Source organism: Kryptolebias marmoratus, linkage group LG17 (assembly GCF_001649575.2).
Source record: "Kryptolebias marmoratus isolate JLee-2015 linkage group LG17, ASM164957v2, whole genome shotgun sequence".
Classification (NCBI taxonomy): domain Eukaryota; kingdom Metazoa; phylum Chordata; class Actinopteri; order Cyprinodontiformes; family Rivulidae; genus Kryptolebias; species Kryptolebias marmoratus.
Window position 1 is genome coordinate 4,379,412 of NC_051446.1, and position 15,895 is coordinate 4,395,306.

The window sequence follows — 15,895 nt, forward strand, 5'->3', positions numbered from 1 at the left end:
TCACAAATAACAAGTCCTTTAACAGAGGCTCAGCGACTTTACCACCAGTAGGTAATGCTCCAGCGCTGGTCTGGTTCCTGCCGCCGCCTTAAGTACACCTGTCCTTGTAATCAGCCAGATCCTTTGCAGGTGAGGAAGGAGTGTTGACGAGATGTCAATCACACGTCTGGCCACGCCCACCAGGAAGTACTCACACACACCAACAAACAGCCCAAAATCCACAATCACCACACAACTGTGTTTAATTGGTTCTGCTGTTTATCTAGAACAGTGTAGTCCTGTAGCCCCGTACTTCTTAAACAGGACCAGCTGCAATCAGAATGGAACATAGTTTTTTGGACTATATAGGAACGGGTGGACCGTTGTAATATATATATATATATATATATATACAGTTTGTATGCTCAAAGTAGGATTTCTTCCAAGTAGGACAATTAATTACATTTGCAGTTTTACTCCAAACAATCATAAAAACGGGATAATTTACAAACGACAATTGTTTAAGAAAGTATTCTGACATATTCTGCTTTACTGGTGCACTCTCTTCTGCATCCTACAGCAGGGGGGTACAGAACTAAAGCTCCGTACCCCCCTGCTGCCTGTCTGTGTCTTCATTCCGCTGCTCAAAAGTAGCTTTTAATACTATGAACAACATTTAAAGTAAAACTTTTTATGTCCAAATGATGCGTGACTTGGGAGAACAGAATATAATGACTGAGAATGCACAAGGAAATGACGGTCCTAATCCTGCCCTGCCCCTAGAGGTCGGTCTTTTCGGATGGTTTCCCTGGGGGACTCAGGATCTGTCCAAGGTCTGCCCGCAGGAGATGAGCACCAGCTTCCCACAGTGCTGGAAAGTGGATGAATCGACACATGGTTTCCGTTGGGTCTTTCTGTTTCTACCATTGTAAACTTTGGGTTTGGTGCCCATAACCCATGTCATCTACAACTGATTGACAACCCAATTCAAGATGGGTGCCTCAGCCAGTCAACCTTAGCCAACACAAAAATAGTTGTAACTTATTCAAATGTACAAATATTAAGCTAAATTTGGTGTGAGAGTAACTTATATTAATTCCAAACATATATTCGGAGCTTTAACACATCTCGCAGAATCTCACAATAAGACCTGAGATTACGCATAATGCCAGTTACAAGGTTTGACTAAAATGCTGTAATCTTTTCAACACAGAATGATGTTTGAATAAAACTGGCACGAAAGGCAGAAGTTGATATGCATTCTTTTAAGGAATGGTAGACCTTTAATTTACTTACAACAGCTAATTACAAACTATTTTACCAACCAAGTTAGGTGCTGTGGGAATTTAAAGCATCTACACAACTGCTGCAAGCATACTGTCTGTTAACTTCTTTAAAACCTTCTGTATTAAGTTAAAGACCTAGATTTCCTTTAAGTCAAGCATTTCGCCCACTGCCTTTCAGGCAACAGCTTTAGATTAAGATCATCTTTTGTTAAGAAATGACGGTGTTGTATTTTGGTAAAACCTTGAAAATAATATTCCTGATCTTGTGATATTGCGAGATGTCATGCTCAACGTATGTGTTGGACTCCCAGCTACTACCACACCAAGTTTAGATTAATATGTGTGTAATTGACTGAATTATAGCCAGTTGTATATTGGCTAAGGTCTGTTTAGCTGTGGTGGCCATCTTGAATTGGGTTTACTCCAAGCATTAATCAATTATAGATGTAGATCCAAGGATTATTTTCTGAAAGTTTCTTTAAAATCTGTCCAGTGGTTTGTGAGATATTTTGCTAACACACCGACAGAGTTGACTAATATTTAATGGGAATGTTTTAAAAACATAACTTGAGTAATTTGTTAATCTTCAGAGTATGTGTTGCAGATGACTCTCAGTTGCTTCCATTTTAGATCAGCTCCCTTTGTTTTTGACTTCTGACGTACCGTCATCTTTCAGAGACTGTTCTTTCTGAAGTCATTCTGCCCTGAATGATCCTTGGTACTGTTTTGGATAAGCCTTTACATTGAGAGGGTTCACTCTTGAATGTCCTCTAATCAAGTAGATAAAAAGGTTTTATTTTCGTTGTTTTGAAAAAAAGTTATATAAGCAGAGTATATAGGAATAGAGCACAATTAGAAATAAGACGTGCAACAAAAATACAAAGTGTTCAGACTATAAACTAAGAATGAAATAGTTTAAATAGCTAAGAAAAGCAACCACATGGAACAAAGACGCAAAATGTGCAAAGAATAAATATACATAAATGTGCGTCATATGTTCACATCATATCAGCTGCACTGTACATCTACTAACACCTAAATGTTTGCAGCTCAGCATGAGCCCACTGTTTATTTTTAATGAATGTTTGAAGCCTAATCAGAGACCCCACTCATCCGAGTCGGCAGCGTTTCCGGTGAGTCTTTAACTCGGATCAGAGATCCGGATCAGAGACCCGGCTCCCCTGAGTCCGCAGCGTTTCCGGGGGTTCTGCTGTTTGTTTCACTGGATTTGCTAACCCTAACCCTGACTCACGGACTAACCAGCGGCCGTCTGCCAGCGGACATTAAGGATCCATGGACTCGCGAGTCCTGATTCAGTGCGAGGATTCGGATCTTTGAGTCAGTAACCCAGCAGCTCCAGCTGGATGTGATTTCAGCGCGAGCACCGCCGGTTCAGGCAGCTGGAGGTCCGGCGGAAATGATGCAACCTCAGACTAACTACAGCCTGGTTCTGCTGTGTTAACATGACCGGAGCAGTTTCTGGATCTTCTGTCGGAACCCGCTTCTCCTTTGTCGTCTGATCGAACTGCGGCAGCAAACAGACGGAATGTGGCCCAGAAGGGACTCGGAACCTGGATGCGAGTCTAATAAATCAGGTAGGAGGTTCGGCAGATTTGGGAATGGGCTCCGACGGTTCCGAGGTTCGGTTGTGAGATCTGCTGCAGTGCAGGGGTTTCATCGTTCTTCCAGAGGACAGGACCCGGTCTCTTGATAGGAGCTAACCACTGAAGAGGTTCCAGTGCTGGTTCTTAACTAGAACCAGTAAAGAACCTTGTTGTGTTTTTAGGTTTACAGTGAATGTGTTTATGTTCTGCTGCTGCCGCCAGGAGGCGCTGCTGAGGTGTTGGGAGAAACAAGGAGGCTGAACCGTAGTTTGTAATGTCGCCTCCACTGTGGCTGAAATCCAGTTTAGTCTCCTGTTGTACAAAATACATCATATCCTGTTAGGGTTTAATAAGATAATGGGCTGTAGTGTTTATTACAGGTTGTAGAGCCCTGGTTTATTAACATCCTGGGCTGTAGAACCTGTGTGCCAATTTTCATCTTCAGAGAAGATGTAGAGTAGTTGTTATAAAATGTTGAAGAGACATTTTGCCTTGCCCGTTTCTCCACCTTTTTATAGATAAACATTTCCCTCATGCCTGACGTGTCTGCAAAGTTTCACGCTTAGATGCAGGTTTAAGTAATTTAATTTGTCAAAGAACAAAAGAGACTAATATTACTAAATGCATTCCTCCCTTTGAAGGAGTACATATCACCCACCGTCTTTCATGGCAGTTTCAGGCTGAGATCACAGTCAGGTCTCGTCAATGATGCTTTGTGTGATCTTGTGTGATGATGCAAGATGTGTGGGCACTCGAAGTATGTGTTGAGGATGACTCTTGGCTACTATCACATAAAACTTTAGCTCAATATTTGTAAAGCTGATATATATATTAAATTATAGCCATTATGTTGGCTAAGCTTGATTAGCTGTGGCAGCCTTCCTGAGTTGGGTTAAGTCAGAATTTATCAGTTGTACAGTAGGTGAATCTAATGGTTACTTTATGAAAGTTTCACTAAAATCCTTGCACTGGTACAAGAAATGTTTTGCTAACACTGCAGACAAATGAACTCACAGACACAGGCTAAAACATTATTGTCTTTTAATTGTGGGTGTTGATAATAGATTAAAAGACAAAATAACAACACTGTTCACAGTAAAACAATTCAGGCAAAGATAGATGAACAGGATCATTAGATACTCTGAATACAGCTGGCTTTGGAGCAGCCTAAAAGTAGCAACCTACTTACCCCTCCGCTGATGGTGAGCTTGTGAAATAAGCAGAGCAGATCCAGACAAAGTTACAGGAACTGATGGAGGTCAACCATCTAAAGCTGTGAGCCAAACACAAGAGAGGCTGGGTGGAGGGGTGGAGACAAGGGTCAGGGAGGATTTGTGACAGGAGGAGAGCTGCAGGAGTGAATGGAAGTAAGACCTGCTGTGATGTCTGGTTTAGAGATAGTATCTCTAACAAGAAGACAGGAGGAGGAGGTGGAGGTGGCAGAGATGAAGATGTTTGGATCAAAAATGGACAGGATTTAAAACGAGTCCATTAGAAGAACAGCTCAGGTTTGGAGACAAAGTTACAGAGGCAAGGCTGAGATAGTTTGGACATGTGAGGAGGACAGGCAATGGACATATTGGATAAATTATTATTCTTATTTCCTTTATTTTACCAGGAGAAAACTCAATAAGATTAAAAATCTTATTTGCAAGAGTGCCCTGGCCAAAACAGAACAAAACACAAAGTTTCATAAAACAGACCATACAACAATAACAGTAAACATAATAATATGAAACATGAAATCTTTTCCTAAAAATAGGGTCCATCTTTACCTGATCAAAAACGTTTTTGAAAAGAGTTTTTCATGTCAGATATAACACTTAATAAAACAACTTTATTACCAATAATAACAAGTACCCTTCAAATAAAATAAACCATTAAATGTCTGTCACATTTGAGCAAGACAAACCCTCAGCACAGACTCATCTTGAATGAAAAACTAATTTATTAACAAAAGAAAACAAGAAAAACAAAACGCTGACATCGCAGCAAAACCAAACTACAACAGAAATCCAGAATGCAGCAAAAATGACAAACAAGACATGGGCAAAGTAGGACCCTAACAGCACGTGTAAGTAATGGACCAGTGAGAGAGTGGAGGAAATGACCAGGTTTTAAAGCAGAGGGCAATTAGGGGAAGTGGCTACAGGGGAGTGATTACAACTTGGACCAGGTGAAGATGGGCGTGGTAGGAAGACGAGATAAACGGAGGAGAAGTGAAAGATGACAGGAAACAAAGACACAAGGAACAAGAACTGAACTAAGACAAGACTAAACATAGCAATAACTGAATAACAAAATAAAACGATAAACTCAAACAGAAGCATGAATCAGAAACATGAAAACAGGAAAACAAAGCACCAAGAACCAAAGCCAAAAATACTTAAATCCATGACAATGTCTCAATTAAAATAGGATTCATCAACACATGGTCAAAATATATCTATTCATATCAGATAAAACACAGCCTGATGTCTGTTTCTGAAAATCTTTTAAAATACTGGTGTAGATTCTCAGTCAAGGACATGATAAATCCAAAAAAGGTTAAGAACAAAAATAACTGGACTTCTATTGTGTAGCTGAAGACAATTTGATTCTCATCTGAGGAGCTTTAGTTTTTAAATTGTTAAAGCACCTCAGATGTGAAACAAAACTTATTCAGCTACAGAATACAAGTCCAGCTGTTTTTGTTCTGTTTTGAATCTTTTTTGCTCTGGAGGTCAGGGTCAGTGGACCCAAAGACCTAATAAATAACACAAATTACTCAAGAAAACCAGTCTTCATCGTTCATTCATCCCTCCAGGTACCACAGACCCTCTCAGTCCTCCTCCTCTGAGCTGTGGACCCCCTCAGGTTGTACTGCAGCACTGTGGCCTTCAGTGACTCCCAGCCAGGTGCAATAAAAGGTTGGACCAGAGGAGTGTGCATCTCTGTCCCTCTCAGAGCATTGTATGTGCTGTGTGACTCTGACCAGCAGGGTGTTGCCAGTTTCTCCCACATACTGGGAGCCACACTGCTGGCATGTGATCAGATGCACAGTTTTTGACTTGGGGCTGCCTCTCTCCTGGGTCAAGTACACACTTTTATTGAATTTATTTTGTGCTGAAATAATTCCTGATGACCTCTTACCTGAAGAACAACACGGGGTTCTAATCTGGCGTGAACTAGGTAGTCCTTTAAAAATTTTACTCCTGTAGGCTGCAATAATTCTGTTCTGTTCAAATTAGGCTTTCTTGTTAAAAAAATTTCTAACATGTTTTTTTTTAACATTTTTTTACAAATTGTACTAGAGAAGCAGAGTATGTGGTCACAAATGATAACATGGGAGACAAGTTGACAGGTTTTGTCAACAGGAATGTTTTCAGACACTTTCTCAGGAAGGACCTTTACTACCCTCCAGTCGACAGAGCTGAAAACAGCTCTGTCTGGAATCCTAATAACTGGGACTTTATTAGTCCAGCATGTGTATTTGGGGTGGTGGCTAACTTTATACGATAATACATGTGTGTCAGGTTTTTTTTTTTAAAAAGACTTTGCCATCTAGTGTGTGATGTTTGAATTTGTTGGCCTTTGTAAGTGGTGGTGGGGTTCTTTGACACACAAAGCCCAGTCCTGTGGCTTGTTGGGTTCTATGGTGTCTGGTGGTCTAGCTACCGGTACCTTTGATTAGGTGACTGGAGAAGATGGTGGTGGTGGTGCTGATTCTGGGCCCTGCTCTTCTACTGTAGTGGCAGCAGATGGCGCCACTGAGACAGGAGGTGTTCCATGTAGGTGACAGTAGTCCATCTGTCCATCTCTTTTTTCTTGTCCCAATTTTACCAATAAATACATTTTTTCTAAAATACAAAACTGCTTTAAAAGCTGAAAACGGACTGGTTGAAATTAAAATTGTGGCTTAAATTATAAAAAATGAAGCTAAGGTTTGTGAATTGGCACTTTTATTTAAACAATATGAAAAAAATATTTATAAAACTTACTTAGTAAGTTGTTGCAATGTTTTGGTCTGTATTAGACCTTCAGGCAGGGTTAGGGATAGACCTTCAACTTGAACACGCTGAGATTTGTTTGTCAAGTAATTTTCAAACAAGTCGACTGATTGTTTTGATGTTCGTAAGCATCATATTATGATCAACCATATAAAGGCTTTTGACAGATCCATAAAACATGCAGCAGTGTTGTCTGTTATCTAAAAAGCCAATAACATCATTAACTATGTTATTGATGTTATTGAAATGGGCCTATAGTTGTTCACTTCTCTCTGATTGCCACCTTGAAACAAGGGGAGCACTTAGGCAGATTTCCACGCTAAAGGAATTTTACCCAAAACCAGGGACAGATTAAAAAGATAAGTTAAAAGTTGGTGCAGTAAAATCAACTGCCTACCTCACAAAATAAGGTTCCAGGTGATCAGGACCTGCTGACACCTTGGAATCTAAAGATCCAATGGCACTGTGCACCTCCAAAATGGTTACATGGTTAAACTCAAAGGAGTGTGTTGCCGTCACATGACTGTCTGGACAAACAGGGGCAGCGATTTGTGAAACACCCAGAGAGCTGGACATAGAGCCCACAGAAATGAAGTGTCTATTAAAACAATCAAGCACCTCACTCTTGTCAGTGATTACTTTCAAGTCCTTTGAAGTACACGGTGGAAACTCTTAAATTTATTGTCTCTACTTAATGACTTAATATTAATATTAATATTCTGTAAGCAGTTGAGATTATTTGATGTTTGCATAAAAAATGCTGGGTTTTTGCATTTCTAATGTTGTAATATTTTAAAGTGTTCTAAAAGTAAGCCAATTAAGTTCTGAATCAGTCTTTCATGTTTTGGCCTATGCCTTATTGCACTCTTGGAGTAATTCTGACAGTTTAGGGGTAAACCAATCATTGTTACAGCCTTTTACTCTGAATTTCTTGAAAGGAGCATGCCTATCCACTATTCTGGAGAAACCATCATTAAAAAAGTTCTATACTGATTCCGCATCAGCAGTTGCACAAATTCTCAGCCAGTTAAAATCGAAAAAAGTACGAATACAAGATCGTTCTGAAAAATGCTTCATATCTCATCTAACAACAGCTTATCTTTAGAAATCTTACTGTTTCTGACAGCAGCAATAACAATGATCACTGTTGTCATTTGCAAATACAGAAGTTTGAGTATATTTATGTGGAGCATTGGCCAATTTAAGATCAGAGAAGCTTTGTCAGGATGTTTTAGATTGGGTCTAGTGTGAATGTCAAGAATTTGAAAAAGGCTTAATGAGTCAGTTTGCTTTAAGTTAATCAGAATCAGGTTGTTGCCACTTCTAATTCAAATTTCCAAGAATCACCAAATTTTTGGCATTTAGCCCTTAAGTAAGTTGAATTAAAGAGGGAAGAGCAGCGTCACCAGTCGCTGAAGGAAGTCTGTAACAACCAATAACAGGAATGTGTTGAGTGTTTGAGGTCTGTGGATCCACTGCTAAAAACTCTACTTGTCATTCTGATTCTGAGAAAAGTATTTTGGTTTGAAACTTGTTTTTTTATATAAATTGCAACACCTCTAACTTTCTTGGGTCTGTCTGCCCTAAAAACCATTATACCAGTATAACATGAATATGGAGCTGCCCGGGAGGAGGAGCAGAGGACGACCACAGAGGAAGGACATGGATGTAGGGAAAGAGAATCTGCAGAGGGTTGGTGTGACAGAGGAGGATGCTGGAATAGCATGGAGACCCCTGAAGGAGTAGGAGGAGAAAAAAAATTAAGAACAGCAATAAAAATTATATATATATATATATATATATATATATATATATATATATAGACAAAAGAACACCGCAATAATTGCTCTTTTTTCTTTTGCTACAGCAGCAAAATAAATTGATCAAAAATGTAGAAAACATCTGTAATATCAAAAACCCTGCACAATAATGTTTTTGTTTTTAGTTAATCTACTGTTTAAATATTTTATGTTTATCTTCCGACAGAATATTGTAGTTCCAATACAACTTGTCGGCCTCTTCAAACTGCATCACTGCACCATCACTTGAGCCAGGATGATGATGAAGATGGTGGCATTCCCATCGGCCTTGTTAAGCCGTCTCCATCCTCACATAGAACCTGTCTCAGAACCCCTGCTTCGCCCCACAGCTCAGGTCACTGGAATATGGCACCTATTTCTATGGGGGCACAGAGCAGTCTGGACATAAAGGAGCATCAGCCCATCCGAAGGTCCTCCTCTTTCACCAAGTTGTCATCAGGAAGTGATAAGAGCTCCAACTGGACTTCCATCAGTAACTACAGCCCAGGTGCTCAAGGCTCCCTGGATCGAGGATTACTGCATAGTTACAGAAAGAAGAACCAGAGTTCAAACATGGACCTTTATTTATCTTTGTCTTCTTCCATGACTAGCAGTAGTTTTCTGCAGAAATCACCAGGTTCCAGTCCTGGTTATCAGTTCAGCCACAGTAGTAGATCCTCAGCTCATTCTTCACCAGCTAAGCAAAACAGTTTGGACCTGAACCATAGCACAGAGCCTTCTCTAATGGGTCGACAGGTTTGTGGCATCAGCTTGGACTCTCCTCTTGGACAGAACTTTGACAGGGATTCCCCGATCCAAGCAGCTTTTCGGACCCAGATGTGGCTGACTGAGCAGATGGAGCACAGGTCCAACGTGGAGGCTGGACATGGTGAGGTCTCCAGAACAGAAGGATGTGGTGTAGATGGGTTTTCATCCTGGCATCAGGAACCAGGGCTTCATCAGGTGAGGAGAACACAACATTATAATGGTGATAACAGAATTTAGAAATTCAAGCAGTTTTTATAGGGGTTCAGGCCCCCTAATTTATGTTGCCCCAATTCTCTGAGGACCTGGCAAACCCCCAGGCTTTTAGGTTGGCCAGACATAATCTTGAGACCTATTTGTCCCTCCAAGCTTCTACCAGTTTACAGTACCAGGGGTTTGAAGACTAGGAAGGTTGGGCGATATGTAAAATGTTTTCAGCTGATATTCGTCTGTCCAACAAATGACGATGGGCGATATATAAACGCAGGTGACGTCTGGACTTTTCTGTCATCTCAAATGGCAGAAAATATCTGTGCATACCGGCAACAAGCACACCTTCAGAACGCGTCTTTAGCACCGCTGGTAATATTGTTAACAACCTGCACACCCTGCTGAAACCCAATAAGGTAAACATGCTTGTTTTCTTGTCAAAGAATTTATAAGCTTTTTCTGGAAGGAATAGTTTCCCTTCATCCTCTTGTTCTGATTCTGAGACATTGTAGTTTTTAGAAATATTCAGTCATCTATTTATTTTGTACGTGCCAAATTCCTCAGTAGAAGACTAAAATCAGCGGCAACGATTTTTTTTTAATGGAAGCACTCACATTCTCTGCTGGAGGAGTTCATTTTTATTGTTTAGTTTTTGTTTAACTGTATATTTTTCGTTTCACACTTAGCAGAGTTTGTAAGACAGAAACCCTGGAACTACAGTACAGTCATACTGGTTTAAAAAAGCCAGTCTCTGTTTACCCCCCCCCACTGTGGTTATTGTTCAAATAAATGTGTTTTCTGAACATACGCTACTCTTTCTTTCTGTTGGGACTAAATCAGCGCTACAGTTGGAGGCACACAGGGAGGGTGGAGTGGGGGGATGAGTAGGCCAAAAAAAAACGAAAATCGCTTTTAAAAAAACGATTATTGAATGATTCAGCCTATCGTTGATAGTCGATAAATTCATCCAGTCGCCCAACCTTAAGGCTAGTGTACCAGGATATATGATTATTGCATTTTAACCACTCCCTAACATCCAAACTTCACTAAGCATTTTAAAGGAAGTAGATGAGTTTTAAGCTGGTGGTTTCCAAAGTTAGGGCTAGGACTCCAATGTAGGTCACCAAACACCATGCGATATCCTCAGATAATCTCCAGATATCAATCTACAGTTAAAAATGATTGCTTATGGCATATTTTCACCACAATTGTTACAAAGGAATAAACAGTAGTAATAATCAAGCTAATGGGTCACTCGAGATCTCACAATATTACCTGAGATACCACAGTATTTTCATAATTTGACCGAAACAACTACAACTCTATCATTTCTCATCATAAGATGATCTTAGTCTAAAAGTTTGGCATGAAGGTGATGGGTACTACAGGGCTTCCTCTAACATTTATTTTAACTGTGGTGGTGGGCTGGCTGCGAGGGGGGGGGTATAACATTTATATTGTAAACACCAGGGAGGGCTTAGCTGTCCCTGTATCCAGGTGTTGAAATCTTCGTTCTAGGCTGTCTAGCAGGCCACCCAGATAAGGCTCCATTACCTAAACACAGCACAAAATGATAGATTATAAACTTTATTTGATTCCTCTGTTATGGTATTTAACTTCACGGCCATCCAAAAAGTACCTGAGTGCTGAAGTGGGACCAGAGACCCTCCCTTGTGTCCTCCACCTGGGGTCTGACTCTGCCTCTCCTGTGACTCTCTTCCTCATCTAATCCAGCAGCTTATCCAGGTCCTCGTGGAGCTGGGCTAGGAATGAGTCTGGTGGCTGTTCATTAGCTGCATCTCTGATGGACCTCAAGCAGGTCATTGTCACTGGGACCTATAAAGGGCAGTCACACAATGCTTAACTTTTTTGTTTAAAAATACAATAAATGACTGAACAGGCCATGATAGGTTCTTAAAATGTTTGAAAAAGTCTAGGGATATATTCTTTTAATATACCTGGACTTTGATGGCCAAGAAGTTTACATTTTCTTTTTGGAAAATCTTTGAGAGTCGAGCCAGATGTGGAAGCACATCTGCCTGCAGGTGGACTGCTGCAACAAAGCGGTATGTGCAGCAGAAACCATAAAGGCCCTTGGCTACTGGGAACTTGTTCACCTCGGTCTCCTCAGCCAAAGCAGCCAGGATGGCTGGCAGGTTTCTCTGTAACGTAGTGATTGCCAGCTGTTGAGACAGCCAGTGAATGTCTTTTACTGCCTGAAAAATATTTAGACAAAGAAAGTGCATCTGCATCTGTTGTGCACTATATGGGCCACAGTTGCTGTAACAAGATGATATTTTTTCTGTGATCTCACCATCACTTTCGAGGTTGGCAAGCCCAAGGACTGTGCTGCAGTTTTTAAAACAGCAGTTCTTTTGGCACTATTGTGGAAATAAAGATGAAGCTGCTGCAAGTGATACCTGAAAGTGGCCATATGGGTGACACCAAATGAGGCATTCCTGCATGCCAGGTTGAGGCGATGTGCAGCACATGCAACTGGGAGCAACCAAGGGAAGTCATCCTGGAGCTGCTTTGCTACATCATTCAACCTCCCTATTTCAAGAGTCTTCTTTTTGTGCAGCACTTTTTCTATAGTTGTCACAATGGTATCAGTCTTTCCATCACTCACATTTACCAGGTCCAGGAACTGGCTGAAAAGCTGCCCTTCCTTGTCCATATATCTTAAAACATATACTACATAAATACATCTGATTCCCATTGAATTTCTACCTGACATGTAGATCCAGCTGTCTTGTCACAGAAGCATCTGTACTTTCATCCACCTCTAAACCAATGGCAGTAGAGGAGTGGATGTCTTCTAGAATTGGCTCTTCCACAACAGAGACCAAAATCTCCAGCATCTCATCAACAATTATATGAGACCTGTAATTTGTTGTTTTACCAATCTAAGAGTAAATGAAAAAGCTGAATTAGCAGATCTACAGCATGAAAATGCAAATCTGACCAATCACAGTAGCATTACTTGGAGCTTATTGAAATATTCACAGCCCATCAACTGTGCCAGATCCAGAAGAGCTGGGTAGTTAGTATGGTGTGCCTGCTCCCTGTTGGTGAGATAATATAGACATTTAAAGGCACCCAGGATTGCCTCATGCTCCATATTTATTATTGGGTCAAAGGCTTCCATAACTGAAGAACCTATGCAAAGCAGGCAGAGATAAACATGATCTTTGAAGGTTATTTTAACATAAACATTATTCCCAAGACATTGGAGCCATTAAATTAATCTTATGACATTTAACTGAAGGAACTTCACCTTTTGCCAATAAGGCTTGTGACTTGACACTGCTCTTGTGGTGCTCCGTCCCCATGTGTCTGTCCAGGTAATCTGCTCAGTAGATTTGGCATCCAGCTTCAAGAAATGGACGCTTGAGGCTGTTTGTGTTGGTGGCATAACCGTCAGAACAATCCTGCAGGGAGGCAGAGGGTCCAACAGCATAGTCATCGTTCAATTAAAATTAAATTGAATGAAAAAAAAAAAACCTTGAATTTAACTGTAATGCTAAATTCTCACCATGATTGTTGCAGTACAGCCATGTGTGTGAGATTTATTTATATAGCACTTTTAAGCAACAAGGCGATCCAGTACAGGAGACAGAGAAAAAAAACACATCCGCCTTCCACCAGGAGCAGAAAGAAAAAGTCATGGGTGGAACTTGGTTATTTCAGTCCATTTTGGGTCCCAGACAGATTCTCTGTGCTTACTTTTTTTCTTCCCTGTCTTCTTCCCTGCTGCCCCCTTCTACCTCACCATGCTCACAGGAAGATGCATCCTCCTCCTCTGCCTCTCTACGTTTCTCTCCTTCCTCCACTACTTCAGCCTGTGTGCTCATCTAATATGACAGGGAACTGTTAAATCTGTTTCAATCACCAATAGCACGCAAGGAACATTAGGAATATTTAAATATTACACGTGTCATGTACAGATCACTATCATTTCTGTGTTCCTCAGGACTTCAGGGAACTGCGTCACAATAAAGAACATTGAGCATCTCCATCTAACGTTGCCTCAACGTCTTCCTCGGGTCCCTTCCTCTTCTTCTGAAAATCCAACCAGAAATGAGTCTCAATAGAAAAAAATACCCGACATTAAGCTGTTCTTCAAATGCAACATACGTTAACATTAGAGTCATTTTAACAGGCTTGAACTAAAAATGCATTCATCTTAACCTTCCTCAGGTACCTTTCTTTCACCTTTTCTCTCCCTTTACTTTTGACTGTCAGCTCATCTCTAGTTTCACAGAGCGGTACTGCACAGTAGCTAGCTTTGCAGCCAGACAGGCAGGAACCAGCAGTGGTGGCTTTTCAAAATAAAGTAAATTTTTATGTTTCATTATATATATATATATATATATATATATATATATATATATATATATATATATATATATATATATATATATATATATATATATATAAACCTTTATACTAAAGGTGTGACAGCCTTTATTTTACTGTGGCGGTGCGCCACGATTAATTACATGTAGAGGAAACCCTGTACTATGCATTTCTTCAAGAAATGCGTGAATGCTTGGCCTTTAATTTTTTTAAAGTCCTGATACGTTAAACCTTGGAACTGAAAGAGGGTGGACTTTCCTTTTCCCATGAATGTATGAGCAATGCAGAAAATGAGATTATTCCAGATGATTTCTTGTCCTTGTGTTGAATGTGTGCTGCTGATGTGATCACATTATGAATATTTGTGAATGTGTTGGTGTGTTAGCAGACAACAATGATGACGGGCTCCTCTCTTCCTGTTGATGTTCTGCTGAAGGTTAAAGAAGGTTTGCTGAGGCAGAGAGAACTGGAGATCAACAGGTATCAATCATTACTAGTTTTATTGTTGTTTAAGTTGAATTAGCTTCTTGTTTTGGTTGATCTTGGATCTGTCCCACTGTTTTTTCTTGTTCTGGTTTTATTTTATAATGTTTGTGTCTTTGTTTCTTGTTTTTATAGAAAATATGGTGAAATATTATGTTCCAAAACTTGATAATCGTGTATTTCTTTCCTGTTTTTCTCTTCTGCTTTTGGTTCTTCTGTGGGTCTGAATGTCTGTTCTACCTGCTGTCAGATAATAAGCAGCATTTTGTTGTAAGATGAAAGTATTAAACAACACTCCATGACCTTGTGTTTTAGACAGAAGCTTCAGATCTTGCAGCTTCATGCTCGGATCAGAGAGAATGAGCTCAGAACTCAGCAGGTTCTGCAGAACCACAGAGGCCTGTTTGATGACCCTCTAATCCTGAATGTTCAGGTAACGTTAAAGCTGTAAAGGAGCATTCCAATCCAACTAATATGTTATTAAAAATGGCATGGCTTTCTTTAGGAGTCAGCAGTAAGAACTCTGTGCAAACTGCCATCTGACAGAGTGTGCTGCGATGAAGAGCTGGGGAGGAAATTAGCCGTGGCTGAACTGGAAGTTCTCTATCTGAACAAGTTTTTCAAGCAGATTACCCAAAGATACACAGAGGACATGAAGAAACTGGAGGAAAAGGTACAGGAGAGATTATTTACCAGTGCATCTGCTGAGAGCATCTGACCCCATGTCCTTTGTTTTTCTTTATGTGATCAGATAAAGACCAGGGATCGTTACATCACCAGTCTGAAGAAGAAGTGTCAGAGAGAGAGTGAAGAGAACCAAGAAAAACAGCAACGAATAGAGACGCTGGAGACTTATCTCTGTGATCTGCCGTCACTGGACGAAGTACAGGTTCAGTCCAAACAGGTACACAAACCTGAGCACTTACGCCATCAAATCTGATATTAATGTCCATTTCTGTCTCTAAATGAGGAGTTTTCTGATGGCTGAACAGCTCTTACCTGGTGTTTCAGGCAGCAGCCATCTTCCCAAGGGTCCCCCAGCTTGATTGATTGTTCACTTCTTGAGTGCAGTTTTTAGTTGAGCACTTCCGTCCTCCAGAAGAGCCTTGACTTAAGTGTAATTGGCCATGCAGCTCTTTGCGAGGTAACCAATCATCAGTTATGTACCAGCCATTGTGGGGTTAGGGTTCAATGTTTTTGCAGCAGGTTTTGTTGAGTATCTCAGTGTGAGGTTTGTGATCCCCAGGAAGTTGTATATGGAAACATTTCACAGCCTTGATGTGCTGGCTATACAGGTGCTGGTCATAAAATTAGAATATCATGAAAAAGTAGATTGATTTCAGTAATTCCATTTAAAAAGTGAAACTTGTATATTATATTCATACATTACATACAAACTCATATATTTCAAATGTTAATTT

General features: G+C 40.3%; 1 protein-coding gene across 6 annotated transcripts in view; it reads left to right on the forward strand.

Moving 5' to 3' along the window:
* Nucleotides 1–2,532: 2,532 nt before the first annotated feature.
* The window catches only part of cep85l (centrosomal protein 85, like), a 20,711-nt gene continuing 7,348 nt past the window's right edge, over nucleotides 2,533–15,895 (forward strand). The window contains exons 1-7 of one of the 6 annotated variants that reach the window (XM_037981075.1): nucleotides 2,535–2,860; nucleotides 5,676–5,778; nucleotides 8,845–9,620; nucleotides 14,380–14,471; nucleotides 14,790–14,907; nucleotides 14,980–15,147; nucleotides 15,226–15,378. In XM_037981075.1, the coding sequence (XP_037837003.1) occupies nucleotides 9,024–9,620; nucleotides 14,380–14,471; nucleotides 14,790–14,907; nucleotides 14,980–15,147; nucleotides 15,226–15,378 (1,128 nt within the window). In that variant the 5' untranslated portion in view covers nucleotides 2,535–2,860; nucleotides 5,676–5,778; nucleotides 8,845–9,023. Of the gene's footprint in view, nucleotides 2,861–5,675; nucleotides 5,779–8,844; nucleotides 9,621–14,376; nucleotides 14,472–14,789; nucleotides 14,908–14,979; nucleotides 15,148–15,225; nucleotides 15,379–15,895 lie in introns of all 6 variants that reach the window. The other 5 variants (XM_017432758.3, XM_017432759.3, XM_017432760.3 and 2 more) reach the window with 5 other exon arrangements.